The following is a 21,955-nucleotide window of genomic DNA, read 5'->3' as shown; positions in this document are numbered from 1 at the left end:
TTTGGATCCTGTCCTCCCCCGATGTTAATGTAAGGTCTATACAAGCCAGCAAAGCAATAAACCATTTTGCAAGCTATTGTGGGTGGGCTGCTTTATGTGCTGAATAAATGATGGCCCACGGCATCCAATGCTACCGTCAGCATTTATATAAATTTGACATTGCCAGTACAGGGAGAAACAGCAGCAGCTTTCATTTATATAATGCTTTTAAACTGCCAGGGTGCCAGTGGGAGAGTGGTGTGCAAACGGAGGCCTGTAATCTCTGAGCACCATTCACCACATTTTTAAAAGTTAAAAGTATAGTGCTTTTAACTGCACCTCAAAGTGCTCTGCAGAGGCATAAAGGAAAATAAATGCAAAGCCAAAGAAGGAAAGATTACTACAGGTGGTCAAACATTTGGTCAAAGATGTGGGTCTTACAGAGGGCCTTTGATGAGTAAAGGAAATTAGGGTGGGGCTGAGGTAGCTGAAAGCATGAGCGCCAATGGTGGGGTGAGGTGATGCTAAGAGGCTGGAGTCAGAGGATTGGATGTTTCAGGGAGGGGGAGGTGCTGGAGGTGGTGTTGTAGGGCTGAAGAAGGTCAGGGAGGGGCAAGGCCATGGATTGATTTAAAGATGAGAATTTTAAATTTGAGGTGTTGGGGGGTTCGGTGCAAGGGCAGGCGTGATGGACGTCCGGAAACGATACAAGCCGCAGAGCTTTGGATGAGCTGAAGGTTATAGCAGATGGAGACTGACCAGGAGAGAACTGGAGTAATTGAATCTGGAGGTGACAAAGGTATGAATGAGGGTTTTAGCAGCAGATGAGCTGTTGAGGTGGTTTGTCACCATACTGTTGGGCCACAAGCACATCTTTGTTCATATTATAGTACGGCTTCCAGAGTAAGCAAAGGTGTTGTTTCTCTGGACAGTGAAGTTCAGCTTCATTTCATAAAACAACGTGCTGTGGCAGACACCTTTCAGTGAACGGCTTGGTCTCATTCACTCACACCATCATTTCCTACCTTTTCATATGCTAACAGATGTGACAAGTAGCTCATTAGTTAACACTCTGCACATCCTGGCTAATTTTTAAAATCTCATATCACACCTCTTTTTCTACTCTTCAATTCCCTGTTCAGTAAATCCATCAATTAACCAATAGCCATTTTGCTGCAGGTGTAGTTCTGAGCTGATGCAGCAGAAGTTGTCTTTCTAGCAAAAAAAATGTTATTTAGACCTTTTGGGGTAGATTTTGACTATAAAACAGGTTGCCGACTTGCTATCACCCATTCTATGCTATTACACAAAGTCAAAATCTACCCCTTTGACTCCAATAGCAACAGCAACAACAGGAATGAAGAGTTTTAAAATCGAGGCATTGCCAGACCGGGAGCCAATGTAGGTCAATGAACACAGGGGTAATGGGTGAATAGGACTTGGTGCGAGTTAGGATATGGGTAGCAGGGTTTTGGATGAGCTCAAGTTTATGGAGGGTGGTAGGTGGGAGGGTGGCCAGGACTCCAGATATCCCACAGCCTATGATGGCATATTGTTAATATAGAGGAGGCCAACTTTGACAGCATCCAGGACCCCACATTTCATGGGTTCAAGAAGGGCCATTGGAGGCTACAGAAAACCCAGGCTTCTGTCCCATGAGTCGGTTAGAGACCACAAGCATTCGGAAAAATGTGGTGAATGGTGCTCAGAGATGATGGGCCTCCATTTGTGCACCACTCTCCCACCAACACCCTGACAGTATAAAAATGCCACAAGACAAAAAGAAAGTGTTGAATTAAAAGGGAACCGTACTATGGGGAAAGGTACCTTCACTTTAAAACACTCCCCACAAAAAAGCAAAAAGGGAAAATTAGTTTCAAATATCTCCAGCATTAAATATTGTAACAGCATTTTGTAACAGGAAAAGCAGATTGGTGTAGAACAGCCATGTTGAGTTTCCTGGTTGGGAAAGATTCACTTGATGACTATCAGCCAATCAGATCTTTACAGTTGCTTGAGTTTACACTGGCTGCTATTATAAACTGATCTAGGATTGATATCCTTCTTGTTCAAGTGGTAAACTTTTTTATTGCGTCCTGTGTGCTTAAAACTGTCATCCAAAGGCCCGATTTTAACTCCGGGCCAGTTTTTGGCGGGTGAGTAGCAGTGTGAGTTAGAAACTCACCCGCTGATCCAGAAACGAGGCCCTGGGGTATTTTAACTCCTGGGACACATTCAAATCTCACCGGCCGACTTCCCTCACATTCTGGCCGGAAGCGGCGGAAAATCGCGCAACCCGCTGAGACGAGATAGGTGGCAGGATCGGCTTGCAGATCCTATTCCACAAGAGTCTAACGATCGGGATGGGGGTGTGGGGGGGACATATCTGTGACAGAGAAGGCCTAAGTTTTCCTTGTGGGGCCCGGAGGAGCAATCCTGTTCTTCCTAGCGCCACAAACCTGGCCCCACAAGGAAAGTTAAAAAAAAAAGTACCTTTTTGGGCCTCATCTGCCCCCCGATCCTCTTCCCCATAGTCTTAACCTGGCGGGAAACTCGCTACAACTTCCTGCTCAATGGGCCGAGTAAAAATTGCAGTCGGGTCCCGATGACACCATCAGGACCCGACATGCATATGTAAAAAATGACCCCAGCAGCTTTGGGCTCAGTTGAGCTGGTTGAAATTGGAAACCATTAACTCCTGGCATCTCCAGGGTGGGTAGGTAACCTGGGTGAGTTTAACTGCCCACCCGCTCAGTTTCCGTTGGGCGGGTAAGGTTAAATTCGTCCAGAAAAGTGACAACCTATACTCGCCTTGACGGCAGCTGGTTCTGTCAGAAGTGGTAGGTCCAAGCAGGCTACTTCTGCAGTTGTAAAATGGGGAATGCCTTATCTGCTCTAGGAAAAGTGATATCCTCCACCTTCAATGTACTGGTCATTTATCTTATTGCTGTTTATGGGATATTGTTGTGCACAAATTGGCTGCCATGTTTGCCTACATTACACCAATGACTACACTTCAAATGTATTTCATTGGCTATGAAGCGCTTTGAGATGGCCTGATGAGGCAAAATGCAAGTTCTTTCTATTATATTTTATTCCTTCCCTTCCTGAAGGCATTGATTCATACTGGATCACAGTTTCACAGGCACCACCCATCTTCCAGTGGTGTTAACAGGCTATTGTCCCCTGGGAGGCATCACAGCAGATCTTGCACAGACTCATTGTTCACACGTGCACACTTTCCATTGTGGGTCACTGGATAGCAATCTGGAGCAGGACTCCTGACTTATTTCTCCCCCCCACTTCCCCATAGTCCAGGAGCTCTTGAGACTGTTGTAGCTTCCTACTACAGGTGAGGTGCCTGAAGATTGGAGGGTAGCAAATGTTGCACCTTTGTTTAAGAAGGGCGGCAGGGAAAAGCCTGACATCCATAGTGGGTAAGTTGTTAGAGGGTATTCCGAGAGACCGGATCTACAGGCATTTGGAGAGGCAGGGACTGATTAGGAACAGTCAGCATGGTTTTGTGAGAGGAAAATCATGTCTCACGAATTTGATTGAGTTTTTTGAAGGGGTAACCAAGAAGATAGATGAGGGCTGTGCAGTAGACGTGGTCTACATGGACTTCAGCAAAGCCTTTGACAAGGTTCCGCATGGTAGGTTGTTACATAAGGTTAAATCTCACGGGATCCAAGGTGAGGTAGCCAATTGGATACAAAATTGGATTGACGACAGAAGACAGAGGGTGGTTGTCGAGGGTTGTTTTTCAAACTGGAGGCCTGTGACCAGCGGTGTGCCTCAGGGATCGGTGCTGGGTCCGCTGTTACTTGTTATTTATATTAATGATTTGGATGAGAATTTAGGAGGCATGGTTAGTAAGTTTGCAGATGACACCATGATTGGTGGCATTGTGGACAGTGAAGAAGGTTATCTAGGATTGCAACGGGATCTTGATAAATTGGGCCAGTGGGCCGATGAATGGCAGATGGAGTTTAATTTAGATAAATGTGAGGTGATGCATTTTGGGAGATCGAATCGGGCCAGGACCTACTCCGTTAATGGTAGGGCGTTGGGGAGAGTTATAGAACAAAGAGATCTAGGAGTACAGGTTCATAGCTCCTTGAAAGTGGAGTCACAGGTGGATAGGGTGGTGAAGAAGGCATTCAGCATGCTTAGTTTCATTGGTCAGAACATTGAATACAGGAGTTGGGATGTCTTGTTGAAGTTGTACAAGACATTAGTAAGGCCACACTTGGAATACTGTGTACAGTTCTGGTCACCCTATTATAGAAAGGATATTATTAAACTAGAAAGAGTGCAGAAAAGATTTACTAGGATGCTACCGGGACTTGATGGTTTGACATATAGGGAGAGGTTGGATAGACTGAGACTTTTTTCCCTGGAGAGTAGGAGGTTGAGGGGTGATCTTATAGAAGTCTATAAAATAATGAGGGGCATAGATAAGGTAGATAGTCAAAATCTTTTCCCAAAGGTAGGGGAGTCTATAACGAGGGGACATAGATTTAAGGTGAGAGGGGAGAGATACAAAAGGGTCCAGAGGGGCAATTTTTTCACTCAAAGGGTGGTGAGTGTCTGGAACGAGCTGCCAGAGGTAGTAGTAGAGGCGGGTACAATTTTGTCTTTTAAAAAGCATTTGGACAGTTACATGGGTAAGATGGGTATAGAGGGATATGGGCCAAGTGCAGGCAATTGGGACTAGCTTAGTGGTATAAACTGGGCAACATGGACATGTTGGGCCGAAGGGCCTGTTTCCATGTTGTAAACTTCTATGATTCTATTGTTCCAGCTGAGAATAACAACTCTCCAAAAACGAAGCATCAAACTTCAGGACTTTGAGGTCTGTCTGGATCAGCACCACACTGGGTAGTGCATTTAGCTACTGAACCATTCAGGGCATCTAATTCTTTATATTTAGCGCCTTTCATGACCTCTGGACATCCCAAAGAACTTTACAGCCAATTAAGTACTTTTGAAGTGTAGTCACTGTGGTAATGTAGGAATTACAGCAGCCAATTTGTGCACAGCAAGCTCCCACAAACAACAATGTGATGATGACCAGATCATCTGTTTTAGGTCTTGGTTGAGGGATAAATATTGGCCAGAATACCAGGAGAACTCCCCTGCTCTTCTTCAAAATAGTGCCTTGGGATAATTTATGTCCACCTGAGAGGGCAGGTGGAGCCTCTATTTAACATCTCATCTGAAAGACGGCACCTCTGACAGTGCAGCACACCATCAGTACTGCACTGAAGTCTCTGGAGTGGGACTTGAACCTACAACCTGCTGACTTAGAGGCAGAAATGTTACCAACTAATCCAAGGCTAAACCTTGGTATAGAGTGAAACTGACGTGGCAATTCTAACGGAGACACAAGTGACATGATTTTAGTTTGGAGCCGGGAACCAGCCTGTCCCTAGATATTTGCGTGGGGAACCTGGAAACGAAATGAGTGCGTCGCAATCTGTGATCGCATCTCAACTGAAGGTAAGTATTTGAGCTTCCTGGTTTCCCATGCGCCAGGCTGATCGATTGATAGGCTGGTTCCTGTCGGAAGGGAAAGGAGCTGCGAATCAGAGAGGGAAGAGGGAGGGAGAGAGATCATGGGCCCTGGAACAAATCGGAGGGAATTGGGGGAACATGGATGACATCAGGTGGGCCTTGAAGACCGGGTGGGGTCCACCATCGGAGCGGGTGGGTCCAGCATCGGAAGATCGGGGGCGTTTAGCATGGTGGTGGGGGGGGGGGGGTCCAGCATAGGGGGAGGCGGGTCCAGCATTGGAAGATGGGGGAGTCCAGCATGGGGTGGATGGTAGGGAGGTCAGCCGATCGCGGGGGTCCTGTCAGCCAGATGAGCTTATTGGGCCTGGATGAAGCACTCCTGCTCCTTGGGCCCACAAGCAGTGCAATAAAAGCACTGACCTCATGAATCCGGTCTTTCCCACCTAACGTGAATCAGAAGCGATGGGAAACCAGAACAGGTAAGACTAAACTTTTGTAATACACAAAAACTTAAGTACCTCAAGTATCCAAGCTCCAAAAAACCTGTTATTTTAACCTCCCATCCGCCCCCAACCAACCCATTCTTGGGGATTAAAGCTACCTCCAAGATGCTGGTTTCCAACGTGTTGACTGTGATGGAGCAGGGTCCTGGAGGTGGTGCTTTGGGACAATGTTAAAGTTTCTTTATTAGGAAGTATTTATTTACAAAAAATCTATTGATCTCAGTCTTGAAAGCTTCAGTTGACCCAGCATCCATAGCATTTTGGGGAAGAAAATTCCAGATTTCTGATACCCTTTGTGTGAAGAAGTGCTTCCTGATTTCACTCCTGAATGGCCTGGCTCTAATTTTAAGATTATGCCCCCTTGTTCCGGAGAAAATAGGTTCTCTTTATCTACCCTATTGAATCCTTTTAACATTTTAAATACCTTGATTAGATCAGCCTTCAATCTTCTAAACTCAAGGGAATACAAGCTAAGTTTATGCAACCTGTCCTCATAATTTAACCCTTTAATCCTCGGTATCATTCTGGTAAATCTGCGCTGCACCCCCTCGAAGGCCAATATATCCTTCCTGAGGTGCGGTGCCCAGAACTGAATGCAGTACTCCATATACTTGCATAATGACACATATTAGCATCATGATCGCTTAAGCATGCTGTTACATGACGCTGTCACAGTTTCAATTTCCCTAGCTGTTCAATTGCATCATGACATAATGTTCTCAGGCCCATCCACTGAACCTGTCTCTGACCGGTTTACACAGTGGAGGTAATATAAACAGGCCAGAGAAGAGCTTGCAGCTCATTCTCAAAAAGAGTAGAACAAAAGAAAAGATTAGCATTAAAACACCGTCATAGGATAAATTCTCAGAACCATCAAGGGAGCTATTTGACCAGTCAGTATGATGAGCTGAAGCCTTTGTTCATCAGACTGGGAAGGATCGCTAACAGGAAGCTACTATTTAACTGCAGATTTTTTTTAAAAACAGTGAGACATTCCTTACAGAGACAGTTGAGTCTAGAGAGACGTGAGGTTAACAACTACCTGCAGACATAAAAGATGAGCTAAGAAGCCAAGAGGTGGAAGAGCTACTGCAGCAGACAACCACGCAGAGGGGAGGTGGGTTTTTCAAGTAGTTTTGCCAAATAGGACTGTTCGTGTTTGGTTTTGTACTTGGATAAACTACCAAAATATATTCCATCATGGAGTAAAACAAGCAATGTTGCCACTGTTGTGGTTACATTGGAATATATTTTAACAACATAGGACAGTCACTAATAAATCCAATAGGGAATTCAGGAGAAACTTCTTTACCCAGGGATTGGTTAAAATGTGGAACTCGCCACCACAAGGAGTAGTTGAGGTGAATAGCATCGATGCATTTAAGGGGAAGCGAGATAAACACATGAGGGAGAAAGGAATAGAAGGATATGCAGATAGGTTTCGATGAAGGGTAGGGAGGGAGAAGGCTCGTGTGGAGCATAAAAGGTCCACGTGGAGCATGGACCAGTTGGGCTGAATGGCCCATTTCTGTGCTGTACATTTTATGTAATTCTATGTCACTTACTGACTGATATAAACAATTACATAGAGGAATTTAATATAAGTGCCTGTTGGAATATTGACTCCTGATTTTTTTTACTCTAATTGCTGTTTTGGAGTCATGGTTAAGTGTGATTTCACATTGGTTAAGTGTGATTGCAGCTCTCTAATATTATGCTCAAGTGACCATTCTTTGAGCACAGGCAGTGAGCTTCTACAGGCTATACAACCGCAATGGAATCGTAGTTAATCAGGGTCCTGTTCTCGCTTGACAGTCATGCGCAGCAGAAGTCGCCGTGTGCATAAGAACATAAGAAATAGGAGCAGGACGGGCCATATGGCCCCTCGAGTCTGCTCCGCCATTCGATAAGATCATGACTGATCTTCGACCTCAACTCCACTTTCCCACCCGATCCCCATATCCCTTGATTCCCTTAGAGTCCAAAAATCTATCGATCTCTGTCTTGAATATACTTAACGACTGAGCATCTACAGCCCTCTGGGGCAGAGAATTCCAGAGATTCACGACCCTCTGAGTGAAGAAATTCTTCCTCATCTCAGTCCAAAATGCCTGACCCGTTATCCTGAGACTATGTCCCCGAGTTCTAGACTCTCCAGCCAGGGGAAACGTGTAGTCCTCAGGAGCAGGAACACTAATGATTCTTTTTCTCAGAGGTGCTGAGGCCAGTAGTAATGCCCTCAGCTGCTGCTTTGGGATGAGATCAGCTAAACTCAAGGCAGACCAGGAATGGAACGTGGGATGTTTTTGGCCTGTGCAGCTCAGTGATACACCAAGCTGCACATTTGGCCAAAGCTGTTGGGGGAAGCTTTGCGATTACGTATTTGATTAACAAAAAATGTAGTGGGTCTTTTGTAGTGCATGGTCAGATCAGCTAACAGCACAGCAGAGAGAAAAGGGAAGAAAATTGCGAGAAGAGGAACCATAATAATTACAAAATTAATAATTTTTGACTGTTTAGAGTAGAAGTCAGTGTAGAAGTTATATCAACTGGATGAACAGGGAATCAGAATATATCTGATATCAGAATGCATTTAATGCTGTTTAGTTTGGTCTGCCTATTGGATCAATGTTCCATCCAGTGGGTAACAAAAAACCAGGAACAGAACTGATTCTCTAACATTCATAACTACATGTTTCAGTGGCCATTGGTGCTATGCTTTCCTCACCTCCTCAATCCCCTGAACATCAGTCTGCAGACACAGGAATGTGCAAACAAACAGTTAGTGCCATGTTCACCAACCTGTTATTGAGGGCCACAATCCCAGCCAATGTCTTTGGAAAGCTGCAGCAATCTGCACCACAGATTGATAGGACATGGAGGATTGCTTGGCATTGCCCACATGGTGAGCTCCTGATTTTGGTCAGTGGACTGCTAACAAGTGAAGACTAGGCATTCTTTTACGGGAAGAAGAAACAACAGCTGCGGGACCAATAGTTCTTCTTCCCTTTCCATGAACCATTGACTCCTTGCTGGGGTATGGTTCCACAGTGGGTGGTGGTGCTCCAGTACCTTACCCATGTATGAGCATTGACAGGTTACTTCATTGAAGGGGGCATCACATCCAAACTCAATCCTGTATTCACCTACATGCACTTCCAGCAGGAGTCGCTGGAGAACGATCAGGGGAGGGAACGCTGGCCAATGTCCCCTCCCTAACACAGGAGCATTAAGGCCAATTGCAGTGCACCTAACTCAAACACAGATGAAGGGTCAAATCTGGAATCTTCCATCCACTGGATAAACATGCTGAGCTATCAAGAGAACTTTTGGACCAATGATCCTATTAAATAGCTCTGTTGATTAGTTCTAATTTAATAGGAGTTTTCATATACTGGGGTAGGGTTGCCTCCTGATAGTGTTTTTTTTGTTGCTGGTAAGAAAAGGAGAGGGAACAAAGCTGATTTCCAGCTCTGGTAACATTGCATAGCTAAGCAAGCCATGCCTGGAGGCCCAGAGAAACATAGGTCTGCCTGGCAAGGGCCATAAATGAGGGGAGGTGGGCCTCAAACAGCACCTAGGCCGCATGACGAGCACCACTGAATCAGATGATTGATCTGCAATCTGCACGAGTCAAAGGAAGTTTTGGAAACAAGATTCACTGCATTGCTGTATAATTGTAAGGAATCTTACAACACCAGGTTATAGTCCAACAATTTTATTTTAAAATCACAAGCTTTCGGAGATCATCTCCTTCGTCACCTGACGAAGGAGATAATCTCCGAAAGCTTGTGATTTTAAAATAAAATTGTTGGACTATAACCTGGTGTTGTAAGATTCCTTACATTTGTCCACCCCAGTCCATCACCGGCATCTCCACATCATTGCTGTATAATTGTCAGGTAATAATGAACGTCCTATTGCATCCCGTGTGATAGGTTAACTTTGTTTCAGGTGTCCTGAGCTATGTTAAAGAGTGCATAGAATATTATTTATTGTATCCCATTCCTTTTGGTACATGTTCAGGTTAGCTTGGGCATGAGGGTAAAGCTTCTATAAACAACTGCTATCTGCACACTTGACCTCTGAAGTTGAACTGTAGAGTAAAAATCAGCCTGCTATAAAATTTATGACATGTAGCAACAAAGCTGAATCACAGGAACCTGCTAAAGTATTTGCTTCTAAAGATGAATGTGTGTTGTAGTTAGAATACCTGTGGCCCTCATCATTGTTACCTGCAGGATTCTCAAAGTAACGCTCTCTTGAATGCCAGAATTGTCCTTGTTTTTATATCTGCGTCCAAATTTTTTAAAAGAAGGGAATATATAGCATGGCTTAGATCCAATGGGTAGAAATTCGCCGAGGGCGGTCGTGCAAAATGGGGGTAATATCTCACCAGCTGCCAGTTATCCGCCCTGCCTGATATTCAATTCCACTGACGTCAATGGAGCTGAATATCTGACGGAGTGTACAAGATACTGCCCGTTTTTGCACTACCGCCCAAACATCGAATTTTTACCCCACTGTTCGAAGTGGATGATCCATCTCGGCCTCCTCCCGATATCCCCACCATCACAGAAGCCAGTCTTCAGCCAATTCGATTCACTCCACGTGGTATCAAGAAACGGCTGAGTGCACTGGATACAGCAAAGGCTATAGGCCCTGACAGCATCCCGGCTGTAGTGCTGAAGACTTGTGCACCAGAACTAGCCGCGCCTCTAGCCAAGCTGTTCCAGTACAGTTCCAACACAGGCATCTACCCGACAATGTGGAAAATTGCCCAGGTATGCCCTGTCCACAAAAAGCAGGACAAATCTAATCCAGCCAATTACCGCCCCATCAGTCTACTCTCAATGATCAGCAAAGTGATGAAAGGTGTCGTCGACAGTGCTATCAAGCGGCACTTACTCACCAATAACCTGCTTACCGATGCTCAGTTTGGGTTCCACCAGGACCACTCGGCTCCAGACCTCATTACAGCCTTGGTCCAAACATGGACAAGAGAGCTGAATTCCAGAGGTGAGGTGAGAGTGACTGCCCTTGACATCAAGGCAGCATTTGACCGAGTGTGGCAGCAAGGAGCCCTAGTAAAATTGAAGTCAATGGGAATCAATGGGAAAACTCTCCAGTGGCTGGAGTCATACCTAGCACAAAGGAAGATGGTAGAGGTTGTTGGAGGCCAATCATCTCAGCCCCAGGACATTGCTGCAGGAGTTGCTCAGGGCAGTGTCCTCGGCCCAACCGTCTTCAGCTGCTTCATCAATGACCTTCCCTCCATTATAAGGTCAGAAATGGGGATGTTTGCTGATGATTGCACAGTGTTCAGTTCCATTCGCAACCCCTCAGATAATGAAGCAGTCCTGCCCGCATGCAGCAAGACCTGGACAACATCCAGGCTTGGTCTGATAAGTGGCAAGTAACATTCGCGCCAGACAAGTGCCAGGCAATGACCATCTCCAACAAGAGAGAGTCTAACCACCTCCCCTTGACATTCAACGGCATTACCATCACCGAATCCCCCACCATCAACATCCTGGGAGTCACCATTGAACAGAAACTTAACTGGACCAGCCACTTAAATACTGTGGCTACAAGAGCAGGTCAGAGGCTGGGTATTCTGCAGCGAGTGACTCACCTCATGACTCCCCAAAGCCTTTCCACCATCTTCAAGGCACAAGTCAGGAGTGTGATGGAATACTCTCCACTTGCCTGGATGAGTGCAGCTGCAACAACACTCAAGAAGCTCGACACCATCCAGGACAAAGCCCGCTTGATTGGCACCCCATCCACCACCCTAAACATTCACTCCCTTCACCACCGGCAGACTGTGGCTGCAGTGTGTACCATCCACAGGATGCACTGCAGCAACTCGCCAAGGCTTCTTCGACAGCACCTCCCAAACCCGCAACCTCTACCACCTAGAAGGACAAGGGCAGCAGGCACATGGGAACAACACCACCTGCACGTTCCCCTCCAAGTCACACAACATCCCAACTTGGAAATATATCACCATTCCTTCATTGTTTCTGGATCAAAATACTGGAACTCCCTTCCGAACAGCACTGTGGGAGAACCTACACCACATGGACTGCAGCGGTTCAAGAAGGCGGCTCACCACCACCTTCTCAAGGGCAATTAGTGATGGGCAATAAATGCTGGCCTCGCCAGCGACGCCCACATCCCATGAACGAATAAAAAAAATTGTTTCACTGGCATCCTGCAACCCTTACAAGCTTCAGTGTTGATATTGTAATTTTGTCCTGATACATGGTGGGGTAATTTTTCCATCAATACCGCCCCCATTTACACTTAAAAATGGGGAGCGGTAACAAGACCACCATTAAGTGGTGGGTACTTGCGCCAACTTACTACTGCATTGATGTCCATCCCGATTTTCCTGAATGGACCTGCACCATGGCCAGAACTCCCATCAGAAACAGGCGGAAGCCTCATAGAGGTATGCGAATCGGGGTCAAACAATGCAGTTAAGACCTTGACGCCATTTTCGACTACCGCCAGTTCCTGCTCCCGCTCCACCAACCATGCGCGGTACAAGTTGGGAGGCAGCCATTTCCAGCAATGTTTAAAGGGATCCTCAGCTGCTGTCAGGGAAGGTTGGATGGAGGTTTTGGAGGCCATTTTATTGAAGTGGCCTGTGGGTTTTGCACCTTGAAGGCTTTGAAATGTTATGTACTTGCGCTGTAGGTTCCTCACACATGTTACTTGCTGCTTCGAAGTCCTGCTTCTTTGTACTCCTGACGCTAAGTACACCTCCCATATAAGGTGCTGCTGCAGGCCCCTTCACAAATGATCACCCTGCTTGCTTTCTCACCTCCAGATTGGTGAGCTGCCTATTTGGGAGCATGTTTCGTGCTGGCTGCTAGCCGACCACATTATAATGAGGGTCCAGGACTGAACTCAATGGGATCCTATGCTGACTCCTCCAGACAGCCCCTGCGCACATCAGGCCCACCGCCCCATTCAATTAACATGCAGATTCTATAGGTTTCACTATCTTGAGATTTAACCTTCCTGTTTCTCCTCGTGTAATCTTATTTTTTATAAAATTGTCTTTATGCCCTTTTGTCTGATCAGAATCTCATCTCTTTCTAGTTGGTCTCCATGTACATGCGATTGCATACTCCTGCTTTGGCAATTGTAACAAAAGAGTGTTCTAAATGCTTGTGAGAAGCCAGGGGCATCGCAGACTCCCCCTATGCTCTAAAAGCAGTATATTGCCATTGTAGGGAACCGACTAGTTTCAGACCACAGTGAAAGCTTGGACATCCCCAGTTCCCAGTGGCATTGCCTAAATTTCTTGCTGTTTGGAATGTGACCAGGAGGAAGATGCCATACAGACATATACCAATAGGGAGATTACAGCTTACGCAGGGAGGAAATTCAAAAGTGCAAGGAGAGCAGAAGCAGGCATGGGGGATGGAATGAAAGACTTAGTACATGTAGAGCGTAGGAGAGGGAACTAGAGGAAGAAGTATAGGGGAGGAGAGGATCAGAAGGTGTGGAGTGGACCAGAGGGAAAAGTAAGAATAAAACCTAAGAAATAGAAGCAGGAGTAGGCCATACGGGGCCTCGAGCCTGCTCTACCATTCAATAAGATCATGGCTGATCTTCTACCTCAATTCGACTTTCCCGCCTATCTCTGTCCCTTGTTTCCCTTATTGTCCAAAAATCTATCGATCTCAGTCTTGAATACACTCAATGACTGAGCATCCACAGCCCTTTGTGGTAGAGAATTCCAAAAATTCACAACCATCTAAGTAAAGAAATTTTTCCTCATCTCCGGCCTAAATGGCTGAACCCCTATATTGAAACTATACCCCGAGTCCTAGACAGTCCAACCAGTGGAAACAGCCTCTCAGCCTATACCCTGTCAAGCCCTCTGAGAATTTTATATAATTCAATGAGATTACCTCTCATTCTTCTAAACTCTGCAGAATATAGGCCCATTCTACTCAATCTCTCCTCAGAGGACATCCCTCTCATCCCAGGAATCAATCTAATGAACCTTCATTGCATCCCCTCTAAGGCAAGTATATCCTTCCTTAGGTAAGGAGACCAAAACTGTACACAGTATTCCAGGCGTGGTCTCACCAGAACCCTATATAATTGTAGCAAGACCTCGTTACTCTTATACTCCAACCCCCTTGCAATAAAGGCTAACTTACCATTTGCCTTCCTAATTGCTTACTATACCTGCATGATAACTTTTTGTGATTCATGTACAAGGACATCCTAATCCCTCTGATTACCAACATTTCTTAGTCGCTCACCTTTTAAAAAATATTCTGCTTTTCTATTCTTCCTACCAAAGTGGATAATTTCACATTTCCCCACATTATACTCCATCTGCCACCTTCTCGCCCATTCACTTAACCTGTCTATATCCCTTTGCAGCTTCTTTGCGTCCTCCTCACACCTTACTTTCCCACCTAGCTGTGTATCGTCAACAAACTTGGATACATCACACTCCGTCCCTTCATCAAAGTCATTGATATGTATTGTAAACAGTTGCGGCCCAAGCACTGATCCTTGCGGCACCCCACTAGTTACAACCTGCCAACCCGAAAATGACTTTTATTCCGACTCTCTGTTTTCTATCCGTTACCCAATCCTCAATCTATGTGTATATATTACCCCTAATCCCATGAGCCCTAATCTCGTGTAACAACCTCTTATGTGGTACTTTATCAAATGCCTTTTGAAAATCCAAATATACTACATCGACTGGTTCGCCCTTATCTACCCTGCTAGTTCCACCGTCAAAAAATTCTAATAGATTTGTCAAATATGATTTCCCTTTCATAAAACCGTGGTGACTCTACCTAATCATACTCTGATTTTCTAAGTGCCCTTTTACTACATCCTTAATAATAGATTCTAGCATTTTCCCTATTATTGATGACAGGCTAACTGGCCTATAGTTCCCTATTTTATCTCTCCCTCCTTTCTTGAATAGCGGGGTTACATTTGCTACCTTCCAATCTTCGGGGGCTGTTTTAGAATGTAGGGAATTCTTGAAGATTTAAACCTATGCACCCACTATTTCTGTAGCCACCTCTTTTTAAACCCGAGGATGTAGGCTAACAGGTCCAGAGGCTTTGTTAGCTTTTAGTCCCATTAATTTCTCCAATACTTTTTCTTTATAGGAACATTGGAACATAGGAACAAGAGTAGGCCATTCAGCCCCTCCTGCCTGCTCCGTCATTTGACAAGATCATGGCTGATCTGTGATCTAACTCCATATACCTGCCTTTGACCCATAACCCTTAATACCTTTGGTTGCCAAAAAGCTATCTAGCTCAGATTTAAATTTAGCAATTGAGCCAGCATCAATTGCCATTTGCGGAAGAGAGTTCCAAACTTCTACCACCTTTTGTGTGTAGAAATGTTTTCTAATCTCACTCCTGAAAGGTCTGGCTCTAATTTTTAGACTGTGCCCCCTACGCCTAGAATCCCCAACCAGTGGAAATAGTTTCTCTCTATCCATCCCATCTGTTCCCCTTACTATCTTACAAACTTTGACCAGATCACCCCATAACCTTCTAAACTCTAGAGAATACAACCCCAATTTGTGTAATCTCTCCTCGTAACTTAACCCTTGAAGTCCGGGTATCATTCTAGTAAACCTACGCTGCACTCCCTCCAAAGCCAATATGTCCTTCCGAAGGTGCAGTGCCCAGAACTGCTCACAGTATCCAGGTGTGGTCTAACCAGGGTTTTGTATAGCTGCAGCATAACTTCTCCCCCCTTGTCCTCTAGTCCTCTAGATATAAAGGCCAGCATTTAGTAACCTTAATTACTTTAAGTTCCTCACTCTCATTAGACCCTTGGTTCCCCACTATTTCCAGGTTTTTTTGTGTCTTCTACTGTGAACATAGATATAAAATATTTGTTTAATGTCTCTGCCATTTCCTTAATTCCTCATTATGCTTTCTGCTGTCTCTGCCTCTAAGGGAACCACGTTTACTTTTGCTAATCTCTTCCTTTTTACATACTTGTAGAAGCTCTTACAATCTATTTTTATATTTCTTGCTACTTTACTTTCATATTCAATTTTCTCCCACTTTATCAATTTTTAAAAATTCATTCATGGGATGTGGGCATCGCTGGCAAGGCCAGCATTTATTGTCCTGCTCTAATTCTCCTTGAGAAGGTGGTGGTGAGCCGCCTTCTTGAACCGCTGCAGTTTGTGTGGTGAAGGTTCTCCCACAGTGCTGTTTGGTAGGGAGTTCCAGGATTTTGACCCAGCAACGATGAAGGAACAGCAATATATTTCCAAGTCGGGATGGTGTGTGACTTGGAGGGGAACGTGCAGGTGGTGTTGTTTCCATGTGCCTGCTGCCCTTGTCCTTCTAGGTGGTAGAGGTTGCGGGTTTGGGAGGTACTGTTCAAGAAACCTTGGCGAATTGCTGCAGTGCATCCTGTGGATGGTACACACTGCAGCTACTGTGCGCTGGTGGTGAAGGGAGTGAATGTTTAGGGTGGTGGATGGGGTGCCAATCAAGTGGGCTGCTTTGTCCTGGATGGTGTCGAGCTTCTTGAGTGTTGTTGGAGCTGTACTCATCCAGGCAAGTGGAGAGTATTCCATCACACTCCTGGCTTGTGCCTTGTAGATGGTGGAAAGGCTTTGGGGAGTCAGGGGGTGAGTCACTCGCTGCAGAATAGGATTCAAGCTTTGTCTCTTGTTACTGTGCTTCTCCTGGATACCTATGTCATGATAACACACTGTGGCAGGAGGATTCGGTTGTTAAATGTTGGGGGCGATGAATGGACAATTTTTAATGTGTGCTGGTAAGAAACCGTTACACTGAGCTTAGAGCAGTGTTACCATCATGGTTCCCTGCAGCGATAGCTAATAGCACACCAATATAAACTTGTCAGATTTGCTAAGGCCAGACAGCGGGTAGCCACAATGACAGTCACACCAAGATATCAAGGTTCAAACTAGGTTCAAAGATGAGCCTTGAACTTTAAATGGGAGTCAAGAGCATTATCTCTAGATTTTCTGGTTTTGTAATGTTAGGAGCTTGTGGTCCTCTAGAGCTAATCACTTTCAATTGTCTTCCTGCAGATTTTAAGAAGGGCACCAGTGCGATGAACCATGGCAGCAAAAAGCTTACGACTTGTAGCACTTTTGGTGATGGTTGGCATTTCTGAAGTGAATCTGGAGAAACCACACACCTCACCTTTCCAATTCACCCACCATGTTTATAATGCTACTATCTATGAAAATTCCTCCCCCAAGACCTACATAGAAAGCAGTGTAAAAATGGGCATTCAGATCACAGAGGCGGTTGGGAACATTAAATACAAAATTGTTTCTGGAGACAATACGAATGTATTCAAAGCTGATGAATACTTGGTAGGCGATTTCTGCTTTCTACGCATAAAGACCAGAAGTTCCAACATGGCTGTTTTAAACAGAGAAGTAAAGGATCGTTATCTGCTGACAGTCCAGGCATCTGACAAAACATTCCAACACGAAGTGTGGACCAAGGTGATGATCCAAATCCTCGATAAAAATGACTTGCGCCCTCTTTTTTCACCGCTATCGTACACTGTCTCCATAATGGAGGATACCCCTTTGAGAACCAGTGTTGCGAGAGTCACTGCAACAGATGCCGACATTGGAAGCAATGCCGAGTTTTATTATGCTTTCAAAGACAGGATCGATGTGTTTGCCATTCATCCCAGTAGTGGCGTTGTCACACTGGCAGGGAGCCTGAATTACACAACTCTAAAGCAGTATAACCTAGAAATCTGGGCAGTAGACCGCATGATGAAGTTGTATGGAGGCAGTGGGATTGGCAGTGTGGCGAAGCTGACTGTCAGTGTAGAGCAGGCTGGTACGAGAGTGCCAGGAATTCTCTCTGTACGTTTCATCCCTCCTGGAACTGATCACAATGCTATACATGCTATTATTACAGCAGAGGAAGGAGTAGATGCAGTGGACATTGTGGACGGGGACCCTTCGCACCATTTCAGAGTGGTACCATTCTACCAAGGCAGTAGGGAGTTCAAGCTAATATATTTCAGAGAGGCGATCTGGGAGAGCAATTCCCTTGGCTATAACTTGTCTGTACAAGCCAGAGATAAAAGCAACCCGACGAACTATTCACCAATAAAAGTCATTCACGTACCAGCAAAGCAGCCTGAAGCCTTAAAGTTTGAGGAAGACCTTTATGAGGTTAGATTGTGTGAGTTTGCACCACCAAATAGTCCTGTTGTAATGGTTAAGGCTAAACCTAAGCTTCCAAATCAGGCATATTATCTGGAGCATAATCATGCCAGTACAAAATTTAGGATAAATCCTCAAACTGGTCTCATTACCACTACTGCTACAATGAATTTCTTGGAACAATCCCATTTTGAATTGAAAGTAAAGACCAGTGTTGGTCAGATCTCAACCAGTGTTGGTATTGATCTCATAGACACCAATAATAATGCTCCAGAGTTCAGAGCATCTTCGTACCAGGGGAGCATTGATGAAAATGTCCAAATTGGAACAAGCATCTTAACAGTCAATGCAATTGACAAAGACAAAGGTGAAAATGGCTATGTGACGTACAGCATTGCCAATGTCGCTCCTGTTCCTTTCAACATTGACCCTTTTACAGGAACTATTGTGACATCTGAGGACCTGGACTATGAACTTATGCAGCGAGTGTACCATCTACAAGTTTGGGCCTCTGACTGGGGATCACCATATGACTATGAAATGGAAGTCCCTGTCATAATTTACTTGAAGAATCTGAATGACAACGAGCCACTTTTTGAGAAGAACAATTGCCGTGGTAATGTTTCAAGAAATCTCACTGTTGGACACCTCATCACCACTGTCTCAGCAGTAGATGCAGATGAACTGCAAGGGATAAAATACTATATTTTATCTGGTAATGAACTGGATTTCTTTGATCTCAATCCAATTTCTGGTGTACTCACATTAAAACACCCCTTCTCTTACAGTCCTGCCAATGAAATGTCATTTTTTTGTCTTAAAATCACAGCCACAGATGGGGAGAACTATGCTTCCACTATAGATGTTAACCTCACTGTTACAGATAGCCTGAAAATGGTCAGTATGCATTGTGAAGACACTGGTGCAATTAAAATGTTAGCAGAGACCCTGCTGCATTCTGTTAAACCACATTATCAATCTCAAGAAGAAGATTCATTCTCTTATATCCACATTGTCAATGCTCACACTCCACAGTTTGATATTCATTTCCCAAGCTCCATTGACATAAGAGAGAACATCCCAGTCTATTCAACCATCTTGTATATTAATGCTACTGATCCTGACTCTGGTTTCAATGGCAAGCTAGTCTATGTGATCTCGGATGGGAATGAAGACAGCTGCTTCGTTGCAGAGATGGAGACTGGAGAGCTGAAAGTTGTGTTACCCTTAGATCATGAAACAACAAATCTTTATACTTTAAACATTACAATTTATGATCTTGGAAAACCTCAGAAATCCTCATGGAGGCTGTTAACAGTGCATGTGCTGGATGCAAACGATAACAAACCAGTATTCTTGCAAGATAGTTATTCAGTAATAGTGCGTGAGAATGCAGAGCTTGGAAGGACTATAGTCCAGGTAAAGGCTAAAGATAACGATCTGGGAGAAAATGGAGAAATAAAATACTCACTTTTGACTGATACCAAAACCTTTGCAATTGACAAAACTTCAGGTGTAGTGCGTGTCACTGGCAAATTAGATCGAGAACTTCATCCAGTGTATGTTTTGAAAATCGAAGCCAGGGATCAGCCTCAACTGGACCCCCAGCTATTCTCAACCATTGATCTAACAGTAGTCTTAGAAGATGTCAATGATAATCCACCTCAGTTTGTCCCATCCTACTACAGGGTGAGAGTTCCTGAAGATATTCCAGTAGGGACTGTTGTAGTGTGGCTTGAGGCCTATGACCCTGATCTAGGAGGGGGAGGTGAAGTGAGCTACAGCCTGATAACAACTAGTGAAAATACATTCAGAATTGACAAACTCGTAGGATCCGTCCGTATCAATAAGCAATTAGACTTTGAAAGTAAGAATTTTTATAATCTAACAGCTCATGCTGTTGACAGCGGAAAACCCTACTCTCTGAACTCTAACTGTTATGTGGAAATCGAAGTGATTGACGTCAATGAAAACCTGCATCGACCACACTTCTCCTCCTTTGTGTTCAAAGACTCTGTCAGTGAAGGGGTGCGTGTGGGAACCTCAGTGATGACACTCACTGCTCAGGATGATGACAAAGGGAAGGATGGTGAGGTTCGATATTTGATCAAGAGTGGAACAGGTCTTGGAGTCTTCACCATTAATGAAGAAACAGGTAAGGGCATGAGCAGAAATGCTAAACAAGAATAGACAACCACTTAGGCTACCTGGTGGTACTTTCCATTAATTTGGATGAGTGTTATATTGATCTGATTTCACAATAGTCTCTGAAAAATAATTTGGAGAATAAATATTACTGAATGTTTGAGGATTGAGCCTTTTTTAAGACTTAAGAGTCATCTAAAATCTATTGTCATTTTACAAAATAAAGTCAAACCTAATTACAAATTGGAGGATTAAAAAAGCAGTTCTTATCAGGAATTAATCTCAACCAGTTCAGATTCCTCTACCAACTGCAATGGCGCTTCAGGTAAGGTTAGAAGATAAATTTATGATAATGAGGTCTCGATATTAATCCTGAGTGATTCAGAAACAAATATACAGTACAGTGCCACATAGAACAGTATTCCTGATTGGCATTACAGAATTATTACTGAGTTGGAGTATGTGTTAATCTTATTGAATCTTCAAGGGAAATATCAGCAGATTGAAGTCAATAGCTTGGGCTTCCTTGTTGCACATTATTAGTAAAATAGAGGAGACAGAAAAGCAACTTGACCCATTCAGCCAGCTTTTTCCAAATATGATGTAACATTTGCCACGGATTTTCCCAACTTATTTCACCTCCTGAGGAAAGTAAATAGCCTCACATAAAACTGGCAAAAAGATAAATCTCATGTGAAATTTCCATTGACCCCCAAAGATAATTAAACTCCCTGGATTACCAATCTAGCATTACAATTTACATTATTCAATCCTGACCAATACCTTTCAACTGATGAGACTCATGGCCCAGACCATTGTTCAACAGGGTTCTTGATCATCTATCTATACTGATTCTTACAACCTCTAATCTTGTCTTCAACCAGATATTTGCCATTACTGTACCTTCAGGGTTGAATAGTACATCTCATCTGGTTCAGCTGCTCTATGGCCATTTTAATGCTTTGAGTCTCTCCATTACCCAATGTTTATGTACACATATGCACGCTACAGATTTCCAAGTTGGGTTAGATCAGGGATTTGTCCAGGCTTCATCTGTAAGATTTGATGTCAAGAACTTATTTAATACTTCCAATTTTCTAACTAATTCTAATATTTGTACATCTATTTTGTAAACGTCTAAGATATTTATTTTATCTATCTTTCAATCTCCCTCTTACTTTTTTTAAACACCCATTATAGTTATCCATCATTACCTTTGTATGAGTCCCAATCCTCACTGCAGCACACAATGATGTACAATTTTGTACAATTTCACTAAGAAACCAAAAGAATGACTGGTATGGGAAATGGAAACATCATACTAGTAAGGTAGATAGTGCTTGATCAAGGTTTCGTCCTGGTAATGCTCAGTAGATAAATCTTTACTCTGCATTTAGTCCACGTGCTATACCTGATCTGTGATCTGACATGTGGTTTATGCTAACAATGGGTGCAAGCGTTCCATCCTCAGGATTGACATCCCTCGATACGATGAGTATAAAAAATATCACCAAAAATAATGTCAATTTGTATGAAAGAAAAACTGTTTTAAGTCCTAAGAAACAGTGGGGGGAATTTTGACTTTGGGTCAAAAGGCAGAAATTAAAATTAA

The 21,955-nt window shown here is 44.0% G+C and overlaps 1 protein-coding gene across 1 annotated transcript in view; it reads left to right on the top strand.

The window, feature by feature from the left end:
* Positions 1–21,955, top strand: part of LOC137332335 (protocadherin Fat 1-like) — a 140,300-nt gene that overhangs the window by 24,744 nt on the left and 93,601 nt on the right. Inside the window, exon 2 of the mRNA XM_067996083.1 lies at positions 17,092–20,353. Within this exon, the coding sequence (XP_067852184.1) occupies positions 17,122–20,353 (3,232 nt within the window). The 5' untranslated portion in view covers positions 17,092–17,121. The remainder of the gene's footprint in view (positions 1–17,091; positions 20,354–21,955) is intronic.

The sequence above is a fragment of the Heptranchias perlo genome, chromosome 14 (assembly GCF_035084215.1).
Source record: "Heptranchias perlo isolate sHepPer1 chromosome 14, sHepPer1.hap1, whole genome shotgun sequence".
In the NCBI taxonomy this organism is placed as follows: domain Eukaryota; kingdom Metazoa; phylum Chordata; class Chondrichthyes; order Hexanchiformes; family Hexanchidae; genus Heptranchias; species Heptranchias perlo.
This window is presented reverse-complemented; position numbering and strand designations above follow the sequence as displayed.